Source organism: Mugil cephalus, chromosome 11 (genome assembly GCF_022458985.1).
Source record: "Mugil cephalus isolate CIBA_MC_2020 chromosome 11, CIBA_Mcephalus_1.1, whole genome shotgun sequence".
NCBI lineage: Eukaryota > Metazoa > Chordata > Actinopteri > Mugiliformes > Mugilidae > Mugil > Mugil cephalus.
This window is the reverse complement of record NC_061780.1, coordinates 19,350,630-19,377,527: the sequence shown is the minus strand read 5'-3', so window position 1 is coordinate 19,377,527 and position 26,898 is coordinate 19,350,630. Positions and strand designations below refer to the sequence as shown.

Below are 26,898 nucleotides of genomic sequence, written 5' to 3'. Positions count from 1 at the left end.
CTTTTGTCTCCAAAAAAGTTGTGACTCAATACTGAATAGTTCTAGTGATAATTCACACACCTCCTTTAAAGTCTTGCAGTTTCGAAGAAGTGACAGATGTCTCTGTTAGAATTAAATGCTGCAAAGACAGAGTAAATGTCATGAGAGCAAATAAAGCAGTGTAAGTCTCCCATTAAAAATGTTTATTTATTAAGTCACATCGATATGGAATGGCACAGCATCTTCACATGAAATGTTAAAAGTCATCAAAGCTGCTCCATATATACAAATAATTAAAATTAAATACAGTAGCTTGTGAAAAGTAAAATAATCATTATAAATACAAAATGTACAAACTATTTCCCCAGTATTGTTCTTCAATGTACAGGTTGAGGTTTTTCACTAGTGTTGATCAGTCGTGTGTTAATCCCCCGTTCCCTCCCCCCAGCTGTGTTCTCACGTCTTGATAAGACCCTCTAGAAAGTCCTTTTCCACCATCTCCTCGATGTTCTGTCGTGCTCGACTCCAAAAGACCTTTTGGCTCTCCAGCTTGTGGCCCTCCTTGTGGCTGGGGAACGAGCCGTCGGCGGGGTTGTGGCTGAAGGCCGGACCTGAGCGGCTGCTGGCCTTGCTGTTGAACACCTGGCTGAGCAGGTTGAAGAAGGGAAGCAGCTGCTCCATGCTGCGGATAACGTAGAGGGTCAGCATGAGGTGGCCTGGCTCCCAGGACAGGGTTCGGGTGGAGCAGTCCTCCTCTGGGTTTTTCTATGAGAAGAGGTAAACAAATAATAATTTACTCAGACAGAAAATGTATCCGACAGGCAGGAAATTAAACAATTTCCAACAAAAGAAAGAGGTCCTCTCATGAACATTTTCCTAAATCTACTCTTTCAATCATTTAATAACCTCATGTAAACAGTAAGAGGATCAGATACCTTGGCTCGTTTCCTCAGCAGTTTGACCAGTCGAACAACGTAGGGCTTAAACTCTCTCTGATGAGTCCCCTGACGTCTCACTTCCATCCCTGAATCATCTGAAGCCTCTGGGATGAAGGCCCAGCGGTACCTGCAATGAGCCAGACCTCACTCAGAAACGGCCCCTTTGATTTATTTTAGGAGTCACCAAAGCTTAAAAGAATGAGGTTGTACAAATACACCATTCACATTTCTATTTATACGCACTCTCCACACTGAGATTAAGAAACTCATTTTAAAATAGTAACAGATAATCACTTTGTAGCAGTCCATCCCCACTAAGGACACACAGCACACATATCAGCCTTTATCAAAGAGTTATATTCATCAATCGCTGATTCACGGTTCCATCCTAAAACATGCGAAGCCGACCAAGTTTGCCTCTACTCACATCTGGAACTGAGGCAGACTCTCAGGAGGCAGGGCCAAGGCCAGATCCAGGAGCTTGCAGGCGGATAGATAGAGGTTGAGCCAGCGCTGGCTGTTGTAGGAGGTGGAGAAACCGTTCCCTCCAGAGTAGGTTGTCTCCAACCCAGCCACAGATGGCCCCGACGTCCTAGACATGAGCAGGGAGGTTAAATCACTGAAGAAAAACGGGCGAGAGCCGTATATGCTGTTCATTTACCGCTACGACGTAGTTTGCGATTTCAAAGATGATATACCTGGATATGTCCTCATCTGCTGTTAGCTCCTGCTCCATCAGTAGAAACACTTGAACCTACAGGGAAAGAGACATGGAGTCAGTGTAGCAATTACAGTGCAGGCTAAAAGAAACAGATGAAGGCAAAGAAACGTTTTTTTTTGTCTAGTGTCTAGAACTCACCAACTCAGTGATCATGGTGGGCCACAGTGAGGTGAGGTGTTGAGGTGACATGCGCAGCAGCAGCACTCTGAAGAACAGGAACACCTGAGCATGAAGGATGGGCACCTGAGGCAGACGCAGGCTCTCCACCAGACGCTCTAAACACACACAGCATAAGCACCTGCTGGATTAACTTGGTTAAAACACGACTAAGCACAGCCTCCATTATGTAGCTTTGTATTACATGATCTCCCAAATCTAATGGTGTTGACTTAAGTCTAAATTCATGGTTTTCACATCTGTGGGCTGATGCAGAGCTGGTTTTATATGTGCCACATTATCACACTTACTAGCTACAAGATGTTTGTAGAAAGAACAGCTTGTTACAGACTGGGCTTTAGCACCATTTCAGTGATTATTATTCGTCCGGTGTCCCAGACAGAAAAGAATAGCCTGAAGCCAGGGTTCATCTTTGGGCTGAAGCAGTTTGCACAGGCTTTCTGCATCATTCAGCCATCAGTGTGTACGTGTACTATTTTAATGATGCATTATAACGGTGCTGATAAAAGCTATTCTCAACCTTACCTAAAAATGAGATTCAATTTACTATAGTGGTGAATACAGAGTTTGTTCAGTCGTTTTGGATACAGATGCTCTTGTGCTGCATTGTTGTGTATAACATTCTGGCAGATGTGAGCGTTTACCTTGTATGTCTGGCAGGTATTTCTGGTACTGGTCGACTTCGCTGCTGTAGATGGTAAAGGCGAGGCGTTTCAGCAGCATGGCTCTCTGTTCCAGCTCAGCATCTCTGTTGGTGAACAGACTCAGAGAGCTGCTCTGGGCTACGGCCACCCGGGCTAAAGGGAAACACGGAGGGTCATGATTAGTCCGTCACAGTCTTTTACCTTTTAACAGACAAATCACGTTAGGAGTTTGCAGTTGGGTGTGTTGGCTGTAAATCCACAATCGTTAAAAGATTATACTGGACGCAGGTTTAAATCTTGGTGAGATTAGATATGAAAGGGTGAAAAAAAAATGGTACTCACTGGTAAAATATCTACACAGATACATATTTTTTTTGGTTGCACTGCCTTATCTTTCACAAACCACCTCACTGTCTACCTTTTATAATCTCATGTGTATATTTAGTATATTATTTCAAATGTGATATTATTTTTTGTATATATTCTTGTCTAATTCCAGCTACTGTGACAAGGAAATGTCCCATACGTGGGATAAATACACAATGTCTTATGTCTTAAATGAAACATAAAGCTTACTCATGAGGTCTCTGAATGTGGTCTTATCGTGAGTCATCAGGTGGTCAATGATCGCTCTCCAGCTACAAAGTGAGAAAAGTGATATAAGAATATTATTCCATAAATATAAAGAGACACAAATTAATACAAACAGCCCACCTTTATCCGGGAATGCACTGATGAAAAAAATATCGCAGAATACTGTTGTAAATGTACAGGATTATAGCCAAGCTGCTAATTAGCACCCACAGTCCCTAATAAAGAAATAAAATACCGATGACAGTGCACTGTGCTATATTTATATTTTCACTATTTAATGTATCTCTGATGTCCATGAAGTTCCTTTTCTGACCCCCAAAATCATTACAGTAGAAAGCAGGTCTAGGGTCGCCCTATTGGAAACTGATTAGATCTCCTAGGGCCAGTCAAACTGTATGCGTGAGCTTCATGTGATAATGGACAGAAGAACAGGGACGTAGTCACACAACATCATCATCAGAGTCATGGAGTTCAATTTGTTGAAAAGAAAATGACTGCATTTTAAACAACTTTTGCAAATGATTATGTTTCTATTTTCAGCTCTGAAACTGTCTGAGTGCTAGACTCTTATCGTCACATTTTTATCTCATTTCTATTTCAGCTACAGCTAGAAAAGTGATCTTCCAACCAGTTTCTTCTCCTACTCACTGGCTGACGCAGGAGGAGTCCATCTGGAAGAAGGTGTGGTCCATGAAGAGGTCAAAGGCCTCCTTCTTCCATGCGCGCCGGGTGTACTGGTACCCACTTAGACTGCTTAATAGTTGAATACAAGCCCGGTAGCTGGGGGCGTTATGAGCACTACCAGATCAAACAGGAAACAGTGCACAAGCATAGGATCAGCTGCAAATCATTTTCATACTTTGCAATTTACATCATTTAGCAACATTTCTAAATTCAAAAGATGTGGTTTCTTTATTGATATTTTATTCAGCTTCACATTCTTTGTTCATATTGAGGGTTAGCTTAGAAGATACATAGCATCATTTAGATCATTTATATCCAAACCTTTCCAGAGTTTGGATATATCGTAGTAAGAACAAAGAGACTCATTCACACCTGTGGTTGCGGAGGTAGGGCACTACATAGTGCATGATATTAACCAGCAGTGGGATGACCTTCTCCTTCTCATCACTGTAGAACACCATGTCCAAGAGATGGGCCAGCACCTGACAAATAAAACCAGTTTTCATTAGGTCAGTCTCTAATAAAGTCTCTTTAAATATTACTCTATTTTGATTCTTTGGCTGAAACTATATACACGGGGCAACACTCCAGCATCAATAAAATGCACTGCAGCATATACTGCTATACTGCCTTGAACTAATCTATTAATCTGAGAGCTGCAACCTCAGTGCAACACCGGCAACATCTGCATAATTAGCTCCACAGTGAGATAAAAACAGCCAAGATGGAAGAAGGGGGCCCCTGACTTCAATTGTCCACTTCCTCCAGAGCCCAGCACTAACAGACGGAGTTATCGCTTCGCTGATAATGACTAAAGAGGCGGTGAGGTGGTCGTAAATCAGCTCGGAAGAGCTCAGCAGGAGCGTGTTAGTGTACTGCGGGGTTGTTTCTGAAAGCAGCAAGGCTAAACCTTGCCGGTACATGCGAGCGAGAGCAGCTTGAGACATAATAAAGATGAACGATGGACATGAGGAGCAGAGCTAAAGACGGACAGACCACAGGTCTTTTACCTCGGCCAGCAGGGTGAGGGCGTGAACGCTGTACACTGATGGAGTGAAGCTGGAGGCTTCCATCACTGTGAGCATCAAATCTACAAAACACACAAACATTAACATTAGCTGCAGCTACATAGCAGGTTATGACACAGGGATGACGAAGCGCCAAAATCAATTCAGATTACACGTTTGTTTTCTTAAAATCGCTTGCACATGAGAACAGAAGTGTGAAAGACCTTAATTTAATTAATTACACATATTATGTGTGATGCAGAAATATACATCATCATAGTCCAGTAACTCAGCTAATAGCCTTTACTGGCAGCTTTTCTCACTTTTATTCAATTAAAAGTATATTAGATTAGCATATTTCAGCAGTGATTACTATATTAGTACATTCAAGCAGTGATTAATATATTGAAGCAGTGAGTGTTTGTAAGTAGCACACCTTCTACATCAGTTTCCAGGTTGGTACCATCCACCACTATCTGAGGAGAAGGCTTCACCTCGAGGTTTCTCCTCAGCCATGTGGTTTGCTCCAATGATGAGCCTGCAATGGTCCCGATGGCCTCCACCACTTTATGGGTCACATCCTGAATACACAGACAATACTAATTCAGCTGGATTTCGCGTGTATCTTTTAATCTTATTATTGTGTGTAAGTGTAGAGTTTGGATTTAATGTCTACTTGTAGCTGAGATGACAAATTTAGTCAATGACTGACAGAAAGGAAAACACATATAATCTAATAATCTAATAAAATAGGTTAAAAGGTGTCAAGGTGTCTAGATTAACAACCTGCAGCTCTCGCTGGTCCTTCTTACTCTCCAGGTTCGGGTTCTTCAGAATAAACTCATTCAGAACTCTAGAAACAAAGAACAACAAAAGCAGAACAATCTTAAATAAGTTAAAGAATACATAGTGGAAATGGAAACCCACTAATATCCACAAATAGACGAATTAATGAATGATTTTTACAAGATGTCGTGGGGATAAACAGACTATTGTATGACAATGCGAAGGGGAGAAGGAAGAGGAACCAACCCCAGTATGAGAAACTGTCCCGGGGCGGGGAGGCCTAACGGTACAGAGTCCTTCAGCAGAGCCAGCAGAGAAGGCCAGCTATCAACTAAGCTGGACACAGGGATCCTAGGACAAAAATCAAGCACAATCATGAGTATAAAAATGTTTTGATAGATATAGCACAAATGGGACCTTAACACTAAACAATAATAGCATTCAGCCGTCCTTTCTAAGCAGTGACCCATAAAAACATTAAAAAAAACACCCAAGACGCTCTCTGCCATTGTTTGGTTTATCTGTTCTGTGCTGACACATTACATTTCTGCAAATAGATCTCTCGAAACCCTTCACATTGGACCTTCCAATAGTAATAGCCATGTATTCTAAATCTAAATATATACTGGTGCTGGGTAGCAGTGTCCTCACCTCTGGACGTAGGCGTAGAAGAACTGGAGCATGCAGACCTCCAAAGAAAGGTGCTTCTGGAGAACAAACGGATGAATTAAAAAAAATGCAGAAAAACACGATGTTCATTAGTTTGTTTCAGTTCTATTATTCCCTTATTCTGAGGGAAAATATAAAGATCACACCATTTAAACTAATGAACTCCAGCAGCAGACACTTAAACACCAACCTTGTCTTTCGCGATGGCTGGCGGCTGCTTCAGGACCTCTTTCACCGTCTGTATAACAGTCTCAGTGCGCATGGCGCTCACCGAGCGAACCAGCTCAACCAGCAGCAGCTGCTCCTCACTGGCTACGGGAATCACCTGAAAGATAATCTTTATGAATGCTGAACTGCTACCGTGATGTACTCTTAAAACATTTCACTTCAGAATACTTGAAGAAATTACTACACTTATGACTACAAACCAAAAGTGAATATTATCCGGATGCCTGTATTGGCATAAATAAATAACAGGTAAAACAGATTTACCTTATTTCTGACTGGAGTCTTGACCTGTTTCCTTTCATTCCAAACGTAAGCTATTGCTGCCATAAAATGAGCACCGTGGTTCATAGAGATGGGACCCAGGAGCTCCAGGATCTGCTGACGGAGGTTCTGTAGGACCGACGTAAGCATGAAATCAGATTAGTAAATAAACAAGTCATAAATAATCATGCATTTTAAACCTTTAATCCACACTAATCTTTGGAGTGGGGTGTGTTGTGCAGGAAACAAATCAAACTGTTTCATTTTCTAAATCTTCTGAGGAGACATTTCATTTTCACATCCATCACATTAAGTGATTAAACTATCAAACTACTTTTTAGCAATATTGGACTGCTCTAAAGTTGTAGGCACGCTGCCTGTTTCAAGTATGCTGACAGAAATAAAGTTGACAATACAAAATTAGTTGGTCTTACTTTATATAACTATATTATTCTTTCGCCAGGGATGTAGGTCCCGTAATGAATCCAATGTTCAGAGGAAGGCAACGTTTCTCTCAATAATAAGAGCAACAGATAGTTTTATAGAGGATTCGATTCAGTAGACAAGCAAGTAATCTACTCTGTTCCACAGGCTCTTAGTCTAGATCTGGATTTTAAAATTTAACTTGAAAATCCAAACAAATCTTCAAAAAAATTAATTATTTGAGCGGTGTTGTTAAGCGGAAAGACTGGTTAATTTTGATTAACGATACAGAAGTTGACATGAATACATGACTGCCTTATGTACCTTAGTGGAGCCCAGGTTGATGTTGGAAGTGGAGGCAGCGGAGGCAGCAGCTGGCCGGTCAGAGTTGTCAGCCTGGTGGAGGACGCTCCACAGCAGGGTGACTGAAGACATGATGGTGTGGAGGATGGAGAGGATTCCTGAACGAGCCTCAGCAAGGTGCTTCTGGTCAACACTGACTTGTAACTGAACAGAAGAATATATTCGTCACTATATACTCTCAGTACCGGTATAGTAGGAAGTAGTGTGCAGTAAAAATGAAAACAACTAAACGTTTCTTAAAAACTCATATATGTGCTGATGTATCAGATAAAGGCACAATGTCCAACCTCCAAAAGTGTCTCATTTAAATAACGACATGTAAATGGTGGTAATTGAACTCTCAGCTTCAATAATTTGGTGCATGTCGCCCTCACCTGGTGATACTGGGAAGTGGGATCCAGCAGGCAGTAATGGATGATGGCTGTCACACCCTCTAGCACAGTCAAAATCAGGTCAGGAGGGATGCAGAGAGCCATCCACTGGGGTCTAGGAGATGGAGGGAGAACATATACTTTTCAAAATGTCAACACAAGAATTCTGATTTTGCACAGTATACATGCCTGTGCCTTCAGAATAAAGAATGCTTAAGTAAGTTGCTTCATTTAATGGTGAACAGTGCCATCTGGTGGCCATGCTGTGTAATTTTATTGCATTGTGTTTCAGGTATGTTATGCAGGCGATATGATGCATTTAGGTATTAATACCTGGTGTCAGTCATCCCGATCTCATAGCGGTACTGCTGGAGAAGATTATCCAGGTTCCTGCACAACTGCAGAGTGACGGAGGCCACCACCCTCCTCAGCACTCTCCCCATGTAAGGCAGGGTGCTCGTGATGAGTCCTATCCACTGGGGATGCATCTTACAGGCGTGGTGCTGATGCAGGGCCCTGATCACTGCACACAGGAACATACCCTGCGCTGTGATGGGCTGCCCGTGGAGGTACTGCAGCGACGTCATTGGCTGCTGAGGGTTGACGTGCTCCACTTCTGCACCCAGGATCTCAAACCCGGCTCCGGTGCCGCCTCCCGTCCCTCCGCCCCCTGCCGCTCCTCCCACGGGTCCTCCTTCCACTCCTTCCTCAGCTGGCACCAGGACTCTATGCTCGAGCACAACCAGACTCTGCAGCAGCCTGAGCAGCTGAGACTGAACGGCGCTGCAGCTGTCTATCTGGTCCTCCGACAGGTCGATGACGCTGTCCTCTGAGAGTCCTTCCTCCACCGCGGCCACGTTGACCCCCGCCACCCGCTGCTCGTGCCATTTCTGGGCGCTGAATATGGAGGAGAGGAGACAGTGGAGAACCACCTTCTGAACTTTGCACTTAGACAGAACGTCGCTGATGAAGCTTGCAAAGCCCTTAGCTGAGCCCCCCGTGACTTTGGCCAGCTCAGTGAAAAGGAGGGTGAGGACTTCGACACTGGTGAGCTGCATGGCCCGGTTCCCTGCCAAGTCTTGAGAGCCCGCCGACACGTGTGAAGAGTAATAACTTCTGAGGAAGTAGAGACAGAGCGAGATGATGATCTCTAGGTACATGGCGCTGCGGAATGAATGCGAGTGGGAGTCCTGGGGAATCGGGCAGTAAAAGTCTTTGCCCATGACGGAGACCCTGTGGCGGGCTAGGAGGTTTTGGAGCAGAGACAGCTGTGGAGTGTAGGTGTTGTTGATGCTGGTGGTGGAGATAGCACTTACAAACCCTGAGGGAGTGGCTCTTAGCATTGCTGCAATGGCTGACAGGGCGTGGAGGGCCCGGGAGGAGTCATACAGTTGGAGGTAGAGCAGGACGTGCTGGTAGAGGGGATGGATGTTGAAACGGGGAGGGGCAGACGACAACCTGCGTCCTGTAACGCCGACACCCCCGACGGCCCCGCCGGAGCCCCCGACGGGCGAGCCAACGTCACTCTCAATCTCCGACACCTCACCTTCTCCACAGCTGTACCAGTTCTCCAGATCCAGACTGTCCCCAAAGAAAATACTGGGTGGACGCAGTTTGTCGGCTTGAATTGCAGCCTTTCTCTGCCTCTCCTCCTGTTTCCTTTTCGCCTTCTTGGTCTTGGGCTTTGCCCCCGGAGATTTGTCCGCCAGCCTCTCCATGATCTTCCCTTTAAGGCTGAGCTGGGTGCTGCTATGGCTACGTTTGCGGGCCTGAGAGTCGTCCACTTGCAGGTTGTGGTCCGGGGTGGCTGGATCGGAGCTGTCCGGCAAAGTGACGATGGAAGGCGACGAACTGTGCCGAGTGATGCCGTCTTTGTGCTGCTCGTCGGCCGACATGTCAGCCGGGGTGACAGAGAAGAACTCCAGTGTGCCTCCGGCTAACATCTCTGGCAGGGTCTGGTGGTTAGAGCTGGGAGGAGGGTCAGGGTCCAGACGAGGGCCGGTGGACGTGTCTGAGGAAGTGCTGTCGGTGTCCGCCCAATTTTCAGGTGGAGATGAGACTTCAAGTGACGCCTCATCGACTAAAGTCAGAACTCTGTCTACGAGCTCTTTCATAACACAGGACACGACTTCCTCCACAGAGTCCTCAGATGTGTCGTCTGAGTAGCCAGGCGGTCTGTCTGAGCTGTTCACAGTGCTGTTGACACCCTCGGTTTCCTCAAAGCTGCCGTTTTCCACTGTAGATGAATGGGAACCACTGGACTCTGAGCTCTGGGGCTCAACCTGTTGGTCGTCAGCAGGCTGATATTCGCCGGCCAGCTGCAAGTTCTCGCTGCTCAGGCTCAGAATAGACAGGCTGTCACTCAAGGGGTTGACAGTCAGACAGAACGGCTCCATTTCGCCCACTGCTAGGCCTCGGAGCTCCCCTTGTCCAACCCTTTCACCTTGGATCAGACTGTAGTCTAACGAAAAAAAAAAAGAGAAGAGGATCACATAACGTGCCAAACTGTCGAAAAATATGTTCTTACCATTAAGTGTTGTTCCTACAAAACTGAAAACTATAAACCACAGCTCACTGTCTGAGAAGCCGGAGTCTCTGGTGTACATGGGTTCTGATGGCTCCTGCTCAGACGGGTCAGGAAAGGCCTGGGCCCAGTGGCGCTGCGCTTGTACCCTCTGAATAGATACTCGGTGGGTCTTGGGGTGAAGCAGAAGGAGGAGGAGAGGCTCGAGGACACGCGCGATGTCATGTCTTTGGAGGACCTGATTCAGCCAAGCCCGACCGACTGCGCTGGTACACGGGTCCCAATAACTGAGGCTGTCCAGCATGATGAAAAGAGATCTGGAGGACAAGGTGAGGAGCAGGGAGGAGAGGGGGATATAGCAGACGGAGAATTAAAAGGAGTCAAAGAAAAGGCAAGTGATGCAAACGTCTTCAGAGAAACCCACCGATCAAATGTGCGAGTGAAAGGAGAAGACTTGGTGATGTTCAGATCACGTGTTAAATGCCACAGCACAGAGAACTTTACATGGGCCTCCAGATGAATTCTCTGAAAGAAAAAGGAGCATTAGAATGTATTCGGAGAATTTGTACGTGTTAGAAAAAAAAAAAAGCTGTGTGCTTTTGGCTCGTGTCCACTGTGCTGACCTTGTCCCTGTGCATGAGTTGCTGGCTGATGACATCCTCACAGATGCTGGAGGAAGGAACCAGGTTGTGGAGCTGGTAGAAGAGCTCCACGCTGCGCTGATGGTGCTGAGGTGTTCTTTCACTCAGCTGGTCCCACAAAATCAAAGCCACGCTCTGAGCGAAACAGCAGAGATTAAACAGGGCCAAAACTGTCAAAACAAGCCGAGTAATATTTCAGTGCAGCCAAAAACTGAGATCTCTACCTTGAAGAAGTCTGTCTTGTCAGCAATGTATTTTAGGATTCCCTGAGTAAGTGGTGGCCTGATGACTACAGCCACTCGACCCTGGCTGGGGCTCATGGGCTGGGCGGACTCAGAGCCGCCGCCGGAGGCCACGCTCTCGGCCGTCACCATGGCAACGGACTGGGCGAGTCCCACGAGGTCCATGACCAGGGAGATGGCCACGCCCTGGAGGCTGAAGTCGCAGGCCAGGCAACAGGCGTCCATCAGTGTCTGCAGCCACACTGGCAGCCGGACCAGCTCGCTGCCTGTGAGGATGCAGAATAAAGACTGTGGTTAGCAGTCTTTATTCTCTTAGCAGAATAAAGTACATCTTTATTGTCTAAACACGTACATGCACGTCTACTCCTCTTATCTCCGGATGCTCTTATGTTATCCCAGGTAAACACAGCATTAGTATGCAAGAGAGTCTTTGCCACTTACCAGACTGCTCTTCCTGTGCGGGTGAGGACTTGAGGTTGCCCTCCGCGATGTAGACGGGGAAACTGGAGCATTCCAGGAAGAGCTGGCAGGCCGCAGTGAAAGCGGCAACACACTCTCTCTGGACTATTCCAGATTCTGTGCACGACTCCGCATGATCACTGTGCTGGGGACCTTCGGAAACGAGCAACCCCGCGTGCACGACCTCCCCTCTTTGACCCTGAGCCTTGTCTAAATTCCCCGGGACAATGTACAAGGTGATGAGGCGAGACAGAAACTGCTGGAAGTGCTCCAGGCAGCACTGCATGACCGGTTTGTCCAAAGGCTTGGTCTGGCCAGGGCCCGACGAGCGACGGCCTGTTTTGAGCGCGTGGTGGGGGTGAGGGACTCGCTCCGTCTCCTCGGGGCCGTCTTCCTGGTACTGGACGAAGTCTGTGAAGCCACTTTCAGAAGAACGGCCGCTGGGAGGATTTTCCCCTTCTTCGAATACTTCCCCATTCCCAGGTACTTCAGGAGTCTATCAAGCACAGTGGCAAAGGGGGGAAAAAACAACGAGCGAGCACAAAGATTAGACTTATTTACAACTATGATGCTTTGGATAAGACATTCTTTTGCTAGTTATTGTATGAACAAGACCTTTTCTAGTCTAAGTCAGTACCTCAAAGTTAAAAGAGAAAAGAGTAAAAGCTTTAATCTAGAGTATATTATTAATAATTTACTAACATGAGCTAAACACGTGTAATACAAACACAAAACATCAATATTAATAACATGTAACTGTACACCAGAGTAGCATCCTGCTACAGACACACTGACAGATGTACGGTCTTATATTCCTTTATCACAGACATCCCCTGCAGGATTGCCGCGATACATTTTGATCGGGGGGCAGCGTACACATTCTGGTGACTGGACTCAGATGGCACGTTAGCTGAAACGTGTCCCTCGGGGCGGGGGAGGGGGCATCATAGTATTCAGCGGATATACGTAGGACGTTTTCCACTCTGATGGACACACCCCGGAGGCATCTCAGGCCAGTTACTCTCCTGCCTCCTCTGAGAAATAAGGCAATCCAGGCTCAGCTGTTGGCTAACCGTCTTCCCTCTTTCTTCTGCCCCTCACGGGTCTGCGTCGACCCATTCTGCCCGCATCCATCTCTGGGCACTGGACTGAGTGAACTTTTAATCACGCCTCACTGATATCTTTCACTCGGCCAACCAGGTCTTTGGACGGGGACCAGGAGGACCAGGGCGGCCAGACGAAGCGTCCGTTCCGAACAAGTCTTCAAATGCCTTGTGTCGAGGGAGCGTGGGACGGTTGGGCCACCCAGCCAACTGCAGTAGAGGCCACGAGGCACCAAGAGGCCCTGCTCAGGGACCAGGACACACCATCAGAGCCTAAACTGATGGGTTTTTGGGCAAGGACTTGTCGGGGAAGTGGGTCGTACTATGATTTGATGGCACTATGGCAGCAGCAGTGCCGGTGTTGTTTTTTTTACTAGAATACTTTAAAGGATCAGAGACAGAAGTGTCAGACGGAAATGCTTTTCAGAGTCAGGGGATAGCAGAGGAGGATGTGGCGACCCCTGGTGGCAGTATAGTTATTTAAGTGGCAGGAAAATGTGATATTAATACCAACACTTCAGAATTGATATCAGCCTTTGATCAAATACTCATATGGTACCCTAAACCTATTTTCCTCACCCGTTTGTCCTCCGTGTCTCTGCTTTTGTCCTTGGCCGACTTTGAGGAGTTTCCGGTGGAGTTGGAGAGGCCCTGAGCCTGGGGGCCCGGGGGCAGGGCCAGGGGCGACACGAGAGGAGGCTGCACTTTGCTGAGGATCTTGGAGCACAGGCGAAGGCAGTGGGTGAGCTCCCCGAGGCCCAGCGCTTGCAGGTGACAGGTCAGGGCCGCAACCATCCGCAACAGCAGCTGAGGGAGGTGCTCTGTCTGGATTTCTATGTACGTCTCCTAAAGGTGGGATAAAACGGAAGTGAGCCGAAGAAAGTAGGATTAGAAAGGGTATTTAAGGGGTAGTTGACTCGATATGATGTTATTAAGGCAGGAAGCCAAGGGTCAGCATACTGTGTTCAACATATTAGCTTGATTTAGTGTTAGAAGCCCTCTTCACACGGGACTAGTTTGTCGTTTGTGATCTTAATCCGGTGCGAATCGACTATGTTTTTACACTGCAAATTGCCTACCCTATATCTCCTAATAAAGAGGGTCAACGTATAGACAGCTGTTAGGGTGCAAAGTGGAGAGGTCGCTGACCCATTCACAGGAAAAAAAGCAAGCTCAAAACCGCCAGACGAACGAAATCGCACAGGATGTATGACGAGATGTATGACAAGCGTGGCAGCAGATTTCGATGAGTTGGATTTCGTTTAGCGTTGCAATAATGTGCTCATGGGATCAATACTCCCATCACATAATGTTTTATTTTAAAGCAATGTTTTTTTTATTATTAACACGTATTTGCAAAGTAGCTAAACGTCAAAACGTGTAGAGGTTTTGTATTAACTCTGACCTGTAGGTGAGTGAAGCAGACAGTGACCATGGATAGTAATATTCGAGTAGAACGCAGAGTTTGCACATGCCGTGCGACTGTGCCACAAGAAACACAGACACGGGGGCGTAATTCCTAAACCACCCCAGGTAAAACTAATCCTGTGCAAATAGGGATAAATACATATTCAAATCTAGAATTAGCATCTTGTCTCATCTTCTTCTGGGTGTCAAATGTCTTTTTATACAGTACCTATTTTACACACGTAATCTATTTGAATTTCCACGTCACGCTTTTAGACCAGTTTCTGGCAGCGTAACCACAGAACTGACCGGGAAGTGTTAACAGCACAAATGTATATCCACGACCGTAACAGTAAAGACAAACAATGTCAATATTTAAAAAGCACGAGGTGCTACGTGACGCCATTCGTCCGAAAACATCGGTCACATTCCCTATTTTGTTTGTGTACGCCACGTTTTTTTTTTTTTTTTTTTTTAAATTTAAGTGTTTTTCAGAGAAGTCCAAAAGATTGTTTACATTATTGGGTCCACTGATCTGCAGATCTGTGTGGATTATAAAGTACTCAACAAGCAAAACAGATTTTTATGGAAGAAAAAAAAAAAATGTGGAGTAAAGTAAAATACTCACATTTCTTACACATATGTGAGCACTGCAGTAGCATATAACTGCATGCATGCTTAACAACAATAAAAAATAAAAAATACACACTGGGCAGAGATTTCATTTTCACAAGATCCACACCAAGCAGCCAGGGTAAGTTTTCACCACATGTAATGACTGTTATAATCCCTTTGGATCTCATGGCATTAGAATATGACGACAAGTCAGTCATTCTGCAATGGGCACTTAAAGCGGGGAAGGAACAAAGACGGCTTGAGGGATGTTGGCAGGACGTTGCAGAAATGTTATCGTAGCCTCAGTGAAGCAAAGTGAGGTGAAAAAAGCAGGAAAGAGCAGTACTTTACCTGGCAGATTACCCTCATGCTTCTAGTAGGCTTCAAGGAGAAAGAGCAAATAGTTTGAACAGACAGGAGCAAGCAGAGCACAGGCCACACAGCACTTTGTTTGCAGAGATACACGCTCCCCTCAAAACAAACACACACAGACGCACGCACACTCTCACTAGCATTTAAACAGGGTCATAAAAGAGAGGGATTTCCAAACTGTTCAGATTGGAAATACAGTTTAGACGAGCACATTTCTAAGATGCAAACAATATTTCTGGCAGGGAACACACAGGCTTTTTTGAAAGAGTGTAGGGACCGCACACGTATAACGCACAGAACACACACACACACCCCCTAATGGTGGCTGTAACATCCCAAGATTGGACTCAGAAATGGGCTCGAATGACAAATTTAAAAACACAGATGCCAAATTGTGAATGTTTGGGAAGGATACTAGTCGGAAACATCAAATGAGAAAAAAAGAAATGGTTCTGAGAAGGACATGTGTGAGCCAAGAGGGTGTGAGACTGAGAGTCAAAGCCAAAGCACGGGGGGAAGGGGGGGGCGAAGGACTGCAGGAGAAGGACGAGAAATCATTTGGTACAGATATAAGACACAGACAAAACGTAAACACGTGAACGCATAGGAGGAAAGGACAGAGTACATAGTGGGGATGTCACAATAACTAACACTTTGTCACCAAATTGATGCCAAAATCCTGAAAATGTGAAGCAGACACTGGAGATACTGGAGCACTGAGAATTCATGCCTCCGTTTTTGATTTTTATCATTTTGTTCAAATATGTATATTCTGTGAGGCCACCACTCATAACATGAGCAAGAGGCTGCTCATTTATGAAGTTGTGACATCCCTAGTGCACAAATAGAAAAAAAATAGACGAATGAAAAAAAAATAGAGAGAGAGAGAAGAGAAAAAAAGAGCAGCATGAACAGAAAATGAACACTAGAAATAAGTGTTTGATAGAGTGTAAGAGAAAAAGAAAGCCATAATGGAAAAGAAAAGACAGCAAGAGAACAAAAGAAAGAGTTAACGATGAACACATACAAATATGTGTGAGAAAAACAGAAAGAGAGAAAGAAAAAGGATAGAAAGACTGAAAGGAAGACAGAAAGACTCACCAAGGAAACAATATCCAGCAGAAAATCAACCAGCTGACAGAACTCCACCAAAGAGAGCTCAGGGGGATCTGAGCTCCCAGCATGCCGTGCTGCACGTGTGCTGCCGTTCACCGTCCTCCTGCAACAAAAAATATGCTTAGCAAATATTTCATTTGAAAACATTTCAAAACCATGCAGCAACTTTTCTGCAAATATTTAGGACAGAAGCCGGTGACTTAACCTCGTATATACACATTTTGTTTTTGTCAGCGTACACACCTGCAGCACTCCTCAAACCAGCGAGCGATGTAGTCCCACATGTAGTATGGCTCAAACGAGTTGAAGAGCAGATTGGCCGTTTTAATCAGCTCGGCTGTCTTCTTGTTCTCTCGTAGTTTACTAAGAGAAAAGACAAAACTGGCATCAGGCTATTCATGTTCCTCCACAAACGTGCAGTATGCCAATGCCTGCGTTTCCATAAGAAATAAATGATTTAGGCAGAAAATTGACAGAGTGAGAGATTAATATTGAATCTTTAATTAACTTTCTTTTTTAAAAGTTATTGTTGGACACATTTGTCAACATTTGCTAAATCTCAGTTGAGAAATAACTACCAAGAAGACATTGGTTTATCCTACTCAGTTAGTATGTAAGTCCATATTTCTATTAATTCATTATAATGTATAAAGTATCTAAAGATGCAGAATAACACAGCGCGTTCATAAATGCTTATGAACGGCCACATTCGTGTCATTTTTATCTTATTAGCACCGGGACTGACCTGCTGAGTTGTGTATGATCTTTACTGAATGGACTCTGGTTTTGGAGGTCCAACTCTGTTCTGCACTGTGTGTGAAGAGTCCGAAACACCTCGATCAGAACATCCTCTAGGATGGCTGGCCCTGCGGAACAGACCAGTAGAGGATGTAAGACATATATATATTCACAAAGGATGAATAAACACATGTCTACACTACTGCTGCCGACATGTTGACGAACTTGTTACCTAGCTCTGGTTTGTCCAGCAGGCTGATCAGGATGCGGAATGGCTTAAGGTCATGCATGAGAATGCTCTCCTCTTCTCCGCCTCGGGCTTTGCCCTGCAAGATCCCCACCATAGCCTGACAACACAAAGACACACACACACACACACACCGCTATTACAGTAGAGATCAGAAAAGATTTGTTAACTCCAGAGACACTTTTGACACAGAGCAAAGGGACATTCCTTTGGTTCTGATCTTGTTTTGGGTGTTTATAATAATTGGCACGACCAATTTTTCTATCTGCACTGATGCCTTTCTCTTTCTTTGTGTGTGTGTTTCATGCTTCGTCTGCCACACAACTGAAGCATGGAACAGACGGTCCCTGTAGTACCAAACCCTCTCCCCATGGATGGAGCTCCAATGACTATCTCCGAGCAGATGGCGAAAAAAAAAAAAAAAGAAAAAAAGAAAAAGGAAGAGAAACAAACAAACAAAAAATACTTTCAAAAGCAGAACTTCCGCTCCTGGCCGCTCGCTGAGCCCAGTGTTCCAACCCCTGGAGTTGTTTTTGAGCATGACAGGGCACATTACACGAGAACTGAGGCCGGTCTTCAAAGCGCATGCTGCTGGGAATAAGAGCAGGACATGCAGGATACACAAGCCCCAGAGAGGAGGTGTGGGAGAAGGTTTAAAAGGGAAAGCGCACAAAAGAGATAAAAATCTGCCAAATTTTGGACGAACCTCAACTAACGCACACCCACACAGACACAGACAGACAGACACATGTATAAATGCTCAATCCCAAGAGGCATAAGAGGGGAATTTTTCTTTTAAACTTTTTATTTAATTAGTTGTTTTTTGTTTTTTTTTAAATAGGAAAAAAAATCAACTGCACAACAACGCAAGTTTCCAAAATTTTAACTTCAGGAGGTGAAAGATAATGTAAAATAAAATAAAATTATAAAAAATAATAAATGACTGTCTTTTTTCATACAGTTAGTCTACAGTCCCCGCAAGTGTCAGTTTTTCCATCGAGTAAATCTCCTTAACCACATCCAGCCACTGTCCTGGACCTGGAGGTTCACTTTTTTAGCCAGTTTCTGGTTATGGCATTTTTAAATGCCAAGATTTCAAGATATTTTGAAAAGATACAGGTCCTTATTTTGAATTGTGTCTTCTGGGGTCAACCCCAAGTACATTGCTCGGGGGTCCCTGGGTATCCTATAGGAACTAATTTCTTACAGAGTCTGAACCACTTCCGCCCCAGAACCCCTGCAATTTTACCAATGACCAAAAAACATGCGTGTGATTGGCTCATCTGCCAACACTGTCTCCAGCAGTGCTGCTGTTCACCTATTTGTTTACTTTTGATGTGTGGTGGGATTTCAGCAAATTCAATTCTCCCATCCAAAGTCCCTCCATCTTTCAGAGCTGGTGAAGTTTTGCCAAAAACTCTCCGATAGGTTAATATTCAGTTCTAGCTCCTGTAATTTGGGGAAAGTTTCTGGTAGATTTCATGCATAAAATCTACATTTTGACTGGCGACCTAGAAATTAAAATTAGCTTGAAACCTCACCTGGACCAGCATGTCCTTGGAGAAGGTGTTGAAGTAGTGGCTGGCGTGCTCCTCCGGGTTGCTCTGTCGAGTGCTGCGGGGGCCTGTCATCACCCCATTGTTGTCAAAGCCTTCAAAGAACAAACATATACACACACGGTGTGAAACATCTAGTACGTTCAAGCACGAGGAGAGAAGCAAAGCACTTATCTAGAGAGGAACAGACTGAGATTGATAAACTATCTGTGTGCTGCATGAGATTCCCTTCGCAGTGAATTCCACTTTATACGCTCTTGAAGGATGTTGTCAGCATTAATAAGAGTTCAGCCACAGTGCAGGGAAGTCTATCTTTGGTTATCTTTCTATCTCTCGCAAGATTAGATTGGATGAACATTTAAACAAGCACTCCAGCACCCATTCAAACCACAAGGTGATACATTACATCACATTCAGTAAAAAAATAAAATAAAAATCGACATATTATTAGATAACAATGATTGTAAGATACTTTTTGTGAAAGCTTAGTACATTCAGAGCCCATATTGTAGCCATGCTGATACTCACCAGCGTGTTTGACCACAGTGAGTTGCAAACAAGAAAAAAAATGAATTAAGACAAGGACCAAAGCAGAAACAAGCTCACAGTGAGTTGCTCAATGGAACAGCACAAATGCAAAACAGCAACAAAGCGCACACGTGTCTCTCAGAAAAAAGGTTTGATTCTTAGGATTCTGTGACTTATAAGTAGAGTGTTGAGAGAGAGCAGGTTAATAAATGAGTAAAAGATCCAATTGCTGACAGCCTTGCATTTCCCCACATGCTAATTATCTTTCAATCCCCTCTAAGAAAGTTTGGAAAGTGCCTCTCTGATTGTGATACTCTTGAAATGATGGCGATGATGAGCAGGAACTCCACTACATCAGAGTGTCTGTATCGTGTCCGTGTGTGTGTGTTTTCGCACCCAGCAGCCAGGCGTAGAGTCTGCGGTTCAGGGACATGTCTCTCCTCAACACCACATGCAAAGCTGCTGACAGGATCCGGATCATGTCAGGGCGGGTTGCCTGAACACAACACAACAGACCGGAACATTTGTGACTCCGTTTCACACATATATACACTATACGTACGTACAAAAAAAAAAAAAAACACACACAGAGATGCAGAGCGATTGTGAGGACTGCACACGTCAGATTAGAGCTGTGCTCCGGCACTGACAGGCCCGGAAACGTTATGAGGGGAAGGATTTAACGAGCAGCCAGTCTGAGTCACTAAAGTGGCTGCCCCGAGAGGCCTCGTCACGATCACACGCAGGCAAATGCAGAGACGCAGAGACACTTGAATCACCATAATAACAAATGATGATGAAATATCTATAGCAGACATTTTGGTATATATACTGTACATCCTTATCATGGCCAAAAACACACAACCGTGGAGTTTCACACTGTCCTCAAAGACACAGTTTGCTCTACCTGGCTCATGTGGAAGGGGAAGCAGAAAAGGATCAGGTCCAGGGTGCTCCGCTGCACCAAGACACTGGAGTCCTGGACTGAGGTACTTACTGCCTCCACCTGGTGAGAAGAGAAACGGATTATAAGCCATTATACAACATTACACTGCACTAACACATTCAGACCGATCCAAGTAAACCTGTGCAGGTAGTCGATCTGATTTAAGGATTTAAGATGTATCAAACATCTTATTGGCTAAATAAACCTTCACCTGAAGAGGTTTTGAGCTGAATGCACTGTTCAGTAAAAGATTTACAGTATACTTCTCTGGAGTGGGTGTGTGGTTCATTTATTTTGACAACCGATTCATCTTGCAGTGGCCTACACCTCTGCACCTCCACACACACCGCACACAACTCCTTCTTTTTTCCACATAAACCAAGATGCTGGACTTCGATTCAATCGAGTGTTTTCTACCGCGTACCATGAGTTCAATGTCACTGCCTATGATATAGAGCTGGTCCTCCATGGACAGCTTGCGGTTGAGGTGCAGCAGTACGAAGGAAACCCCGGGGAGACGCACAGCGGGGCTGGTCAAGATGCTGCCCCACAAGGCACTGTAGAAGGCCGACTGCTCCACGGCTGCTGCTACCTTCTCCAATAAGGTGTTGGTTCTGTGGGAAACAAACACACAGGACATGTTGACCAGCCTCATCTAGCACACGCTGTCATTTACTTGCAGCCACAGTGGCAAGTGAAGAGATGTAAAAAATTAAGTTTAAAGTAGCATCTTTTATGACTAAGCAGCATATCCCATGGAGAAGGTGACTGAAGGCAAAAGGTACACGCTACCACGGTTTGAAGAAGCCTCTTTTCCAATATATACCTGTTAATAATTCTTAAAAATGTATCTTGCTGCCGCGGTCAACTCCCTACAGTCAACATGTGGATATCACAGATATTTGCTCTTATTCATCTCAAGGAGGCCAACTCCCTACAGTCAACATGTGGATATTACAGATATCTGCTCTCATTCCTCTCGAGAAGTTGACTCATGGCCTTAATCACAAATCAGAGAGGTTTTGAAGGATCTGGGCTATAAACCACAATCGGCACCCGGAAGGTGAGGACTGTCTGCCGTTTCTTTTATCTCATGTTTGTGCTTCTCGTCTTTTCATATGCTTATTTATTTTATGTATATAATAATTATTTAACTACAATTTAGTTAAATGAAGGCGTTTTTGAATTGTAAGGAAAGACTTGAGCTGTTCTGACAAAACAAGAGAAGCTGTTCACTATAAAGAAGTCCAGTAATGTCTTGTCGTACCCTATACAAACACCCCCAGGTCAGAAAAACAACCTCCCATTTCATTAAATGGGAAAGCATTACTGATCCTCGGAAGAACAGAGCTGGGCTGAGTAGACCAACCCGAGACAGAAGTCTCACTGTGTTTTCACTTCGAAATATATTCATCTCGCAGTGACTCATGTATCTCATGTATCATTCATAGAAACTGCAGTTAATTCCTTTCCACTTTATCCATTTCTCCTAATGGCCCATCCTTTTGGTCAGATGCGCACATCACCATCACGCCAAGTGTTTCCATTTCTACTCCACTTACCGGTCATAGTACTCCGAACCCTCCTCCAGACCCGGCAGGACCCCAGTCAGAAGCCCCTGCAGGCCCGGTTTCAGGGTCTTGCCCAGGGGCAGGTAGTAGGTCTCATAGAGCCCCAGCAGCACAGGCTTCACAGACATAGCAGCGTTGGAGAGTAAAGGGAAGAGCCCAGAGCTGGAGCGATAAAAAAGACACGGCTGATGTTAAGATCTGATACCAGCTTACTTCGTTGGCCCTTACACTCGGTGGTGCGGCATTACCTGTACAGAAAGAGGTCTTTGGCCAGCCTCTTGGATCCAATGATCTTGAAGATGATCTCATAGGTCTCCAAAGCCTTGCGGTGGACCCCGCTGGGCAGCGCAGGGTGGAGGCACTGGGCCAGCCGTTTGCCTATTGTCAGCTTCTTGGGCACCACTTGGTATTTTGCATTGTTCTGCAAAACCTGAAAAGAAAACGATTGGCGAGACTTACAGACATCGAGTGCGACAGCTAGAATGTCTATAATTCACTGAAGCATTATGATTGAAACTTGATGGATTTTTTGTAATTGTAAAATACAAGCTAAGGCCTGTCACACTCTTACCTTGTTGAGTTTTCCCAGTGCAGAGATGAGGTCTGCCCACTCACTGGAGTACTCAAAGTTCTTGAGGGCTTTGTCCACAGCTGCCACATAGTTCCTGTACTTGGAGTCACTGAGCAGCTCCACTTCCTCTGCATTCATTCTTCTGGGTGGTTGTTACGCTAATGTACGACACCAGCCACACATACGTGCATCACACCTGCAACAAAGTAAACAAGTTGGGATGAGACAAAGGAGACTAAAAACAAAGATATCTGGAGTTAAACTTAAGTCATTTGCACACAAGTCCACCACTCAAAGAGCTTCAAATTATCAATAAAACACTTGGTGGACCTTCAGACGAATTAACAGCGCGAGACGCATAAATCAACAGCTCTAAAAAAAAAAAAAGTCCAAAGTCTGAAGTGAGTAGCCACATTTATTGCGTTCGGGAATTACTCACAAAATGACCTCTGCAAAATTCGTAGAAGACGACGAGTCCTCCGCTTGACCAATACGCAGCGGCCGCCACAATGCAATCTTCGAGGAAATTATTTTTTAAAGGAATGGCATTTCAAGAGACAGATTTCTGCAGCTGGTGAGCAGGAGAGGAACGAGTCGTCTGGCACTTCACATCACAAGGCAGTGAAATAAATTACAGCCTCGCCATAAAATGGGCCCTTGTTGACGGCACGTGTGGCTGCGTTGCTCAGTCCACACAGATGACAAGGAGCTATGTCACCTCTGCTCCCTGTGACTGAACAGTATGATCCAGGCTGACAAAGGCCATTAAAAAAAAAACGGTGTGACTGCCTATGTTTCCTTTCTTTTTATATGGCATTTTACATATAGTTTAAGCGCATGTACGTACATGTAACATAACCTTTAATGAGCCAATGTTAGACCTAATAGACCAGGTAATATTTATCATTTCTTATCAACTGCTACTTCAACTTAAAAGTTTTAGTTTCTAAGTGACTTTTGTAGGCCAATATTAAAATCTGGGATATTGAGTTTCTGCTAACTACACTCTGTTGTGTTTGTTCTTTTGGAGACACAACTCCAGATGTGGACTGGCTCAGACATTTTGTAGAGGGACATGAACTTGCACAATCCTTGCTGTGAACACTTAACACTTAACACCCACTCTGTTGCCAAATTACTCCAAATATCCTGCTATGTACGGATCGATATACAGTATACAACACTGGCAATAACGAGGCGAAAAGTCGATATTGGCACATATTTAAAAGGCCGGCCCACTTATCAGTTCCGCTCTGATACAAATATTGAAATCTTCTGCTTGACATCACATTTATGTTTGCCAACACAGCCTTCTCTTGCTTATTGAATATACTGTAATTGGCTGCTTTAAGGGGAAGATTAGGATATTGGATCAATGAAATGTCATATTATAAGCCATTTGTATTATATTGATATCTAACTTAAGTGGGGCTCAATCACATTACACATATACACATACATATATACACTAATCTGACATGTCATTAGGTATGCTAGCAAAACAGTCCTGCACTAAATCTTAGCTTCATAAAGTTTATGGTGTTCAGAATTTGTTTAAACTAGCTTTGTCTGTGTTTCATAGGACTATTAACTTGAGTCACTGACACATGTTATTTTAACAGCCCCCTTGTAGTCAGTGGGCTAAGCTAAATAACATTTTTTTTAAGAATACAGTTTAAACTTTTATTAATTGTTTTTTAAATGTTTAAATGGTCTTGCAGCCTACCTGTCCAGGTTTGGGCTGTACAGGCTGACACAGCTTCAAAATAAACTGGATCCGATTCCAAAACACAGGCTTAGATGTTGAGTTCCTTTTTGCAAATATGCACAAGAGTTCATTGGTGAATAGGTGAAGAAGCTTGTGGGTTTGGCTGAGTTTTGGGACGCCTCATCAGTAGCGCTCCTCCGGTTCATGGGACGTTTCGGCCTTTCACACTATACATCCTCATCAGAGGCGGCCGGCTACAGGATGATCACTCCTGGGCCTTCATCCCATGCCCAATTGTTCATGTTCGAGTCGCCTTCTTGTTATGAGTCAAGCCTGACCGCATACCTTTTTGTCTGCTGCTTGGGGGCCCAGCAGGGATCCTTACGCTTCATAAAGAGCCGCTTGGCTGCTTTCTCTGCTGCCTCTGATGCAGTTTTGATGGCAGTTCTGAGACTCCCAGGTCTCTCAGCAGTTTGGTGGTAGATGTTGCCCTCTGCACTCAACCTCCACTGGGCAGACTTCTGTGTTCCAGCCTCACTGTTTTGCTCCAGCAGCTAACTCAGCACAGCACAGATGTTTTCGCTCGCATGCCTTCTTAACCTTAGCTGAACATTAGGAGATTTAGTGCAGGGCTGTTACACTGAAATGCACCTGTTTTCACTAATGGGCTGTAAAGTGATTGTGTGAGTGGTAGGTTTCACCCACAGACTTTCTGTCTGCCTGTCGCTAATATGATTAAATAATGTGACTCAGTACCACAGTGGTCCAGGAAGCAGGGTCAGTGAGCAGCCACTGACGTCATTGATCACACCTGAGCTTCTCCTGCCGTCAAGCCAACACGTCTGCCGTAAACAAACACTTAAAGAAGCCTCTGTTTATCCAAAACTTGACAGGCTGACCTGGCTCCAAATAGACTGAGGCGAAGTACAGGTACAAGTGTAACGTGTTGCCTTGTCGCGTCTGGCAGTTTTGCTCGGAGCAACACAAACTTTAAGCAAAACTGTCAACAATACAGAAAAAGGTGGAGCAGGTTCGACCCCCGTCTCCTGTACTACGGCCGCGCACTTACAGTATGTTACGGCTTCGCTACTTAAGTCAAACATAAATTCGTCTGTGTGCGAGAAACACCCCCAGAATAGAGACACTGTTCATTCGTTACTGTCATTACCGTTTATGAAACAACTGGTACAATAACGTCCCGGCTAGCAGCCATCCTGCCACTAGCTAGGTGAGGATATTTCAGCTAACGCAGGTTACACGACACCTTTTAAACACCGGATATCAACATGTTTTTGAATAAAAGAAAAAGCTTACCGTTGTGGGTCATAGAACGGCAGCTGTCATTCAACCATGTATTGGACTCGATGGGTCAAAACGGCTGAGAGCGTCAATATGTGACTAGCAGGCTGGCTAATGTTGTTTAATTGATGGGCCCGGCTCTGATGTCACCAGTGCGTCCAAATCGGTTCCCCTTACAAGAGGGCTTCGGAGGTAGATGCAAGGTACTTATACTCTACATATTCTTATATCTATTGGTAATGTCCCGCTGTGAGTAAATAAACAGCGGCCAGCGCATCAGTGGCTCCCTCCCAGCGCCAGTGATACAAAGCGAATGGATTGACAGTTCCCAGACTGCACTGCAGATCAGGAGGCGAACGTCCTGTCGGACTTCCGCATGTACGACTTCAGCGTCTGCGCATGCGCGACGTGAAGTGATTTGCCGTTACGCATGCCGGAAGAGATGTTTTCGTTTTCAAAATAAAATCTGAAAGTGTCTCAAGACGCTTTACAAAATCCCCTTTGCGAACATGTTTTACGAAACTAAAGTGACTAAAGTGTAAGTGTAAACAGAATTTTTTGTTATTATATATTTTCATATTATGGCAGAGGTAGTAGGGTAATACAAATATAAAAAGTGAATAAATAAATCCATAAAAATACAGTAATAAAAAAGAAATAAAAACAAGGTGCATAGAAAAACAATAGAAATTGGCTACGTTTTTAAATAGTCAATCATGGCCAGTTTCACAATGGCCACGTTTTAATATATGTAATAGTATTGTATTATATTTTGTATAGTCTACCTACTCTGTCCATAATTTCCAACTCTTGTGTATACATTCTCAGAGCTGTCATGAAATGAATTTTAAATGGAATTGATGTACTTTGGTTTTAATTATAATTTACTGCATTGTTTGTGCCTTCTGCTGTAAAAACACCTGCCCCTGCCACTATGCATCTCCTCCATCATCAACATCCCTACAGCATCTCTGTATTGTTTTAAAAGACTGAGACTCAAATTCCTTCTGTACATTTATCTTCGTTGCAATATCTATACAGGATTACAAATTATTTCACTTTTTTGTTTGTTTTTTTTTTTTAAATGTATACATTATAAATTGATCTGAAATCCTGTTAACTCCATTGATCTCAGTGAAGTTGGACGATCCTGAAGCTTCTTTAAGAGTTGATCCAGGTGTCACAATAGTCTACTTGTGATGTCATAAATGCTTCCGAACATTTCTCCTCATGATACTGAAAATACGTGAACCTGAAAGATCCTTTCAGCCTCGCATATAGATGTAGTTCACTCTTTGTTTGTATACTAACTAATGCCTTAGATATTTGTGATAACCTAATGTTTTACCCCAGCCTGTAAAAAAAAAAACTTTATTTCAAAATATCTAACCGGATGCTTCGTGTTTACTA

The 26,898-nt window shown here is 44.4% G+C and overlaps 1 protein-coding gene across 4 annotated transcripts; it reads right to left on the bottom strand.

Annotated features, from left to right (window-relative positions):
* Positions 1-161: 161 nt before the first annotated feature.
* Positions 162-25,839, bottom strand: dop1a (DOP1 leucine zipper like protein A). Of its 4 annotated transcripts, none has more exons than XM_047599487.1 (38): positions 25,504-25,839; positions 22,482-22,677; positions 22,159-22,340; positions 21,902-22,072; positions 20,764-20,953; positions 20,301-20,399; positions 19,790-19,889; positions 18,851-18,960; positions 17,295-17,409; positions 17,070-17,190; positions 16,568-16,687; positions 16,310-16,427; positions 15,188-15,217; positions 13,394-13,660; positions 11,694-12,207; positions 11,235-11,518; positions 10,993-11,145; positions 10,794-10,894; positions 10,421-10,686; positions 8,179-10,306; positions 7,849-7,960; positions 7,436-7,618; positions 6,692-6,817; positions 6,390-6,524; positions 6,182-6,237; positions 5,777-5,881; positions 5,531-5,597; positions 5,181-5,325; positions 4,748-4,827; positions 4,110-4,219; positions 3,702-3,851; positions 3,036-3,097; positions 2,460-2,612; positions 1,777-1,913; positions 1,616-1,671; positions 1,345-1,509; positions 915-1,044; positions 162-744 (listed from the first exon to the last, which is right to left on the bottom strand). In XM_047599487.1, exons 2-38 carry the CDS (start codon positions 22,617-22,619, stop codon positions 436-438), a joined length of 7,488 nt encoding a protein of 2,495 aa, XP_047455443.1. In that variant the 5' UTR covers positions 22,620-22,677; positions 25,504-25,839; the 3' UTR covers positions 162-435. The 4 variants fall into 4 exon arrangements, with proteins under 4 accessions (XP_047455443.1, XP_047455444.1, XP_047455445.1 ...); XM_047599488.1 differs by having other exon boundaries at positions 18,851-18,933; XM_047599489.1 differs by lacking the exon at positions 15,188-15,217.
* Between the last annotated feature and the right edge of the window lie 1,059 nt (positions 25,840-26,898).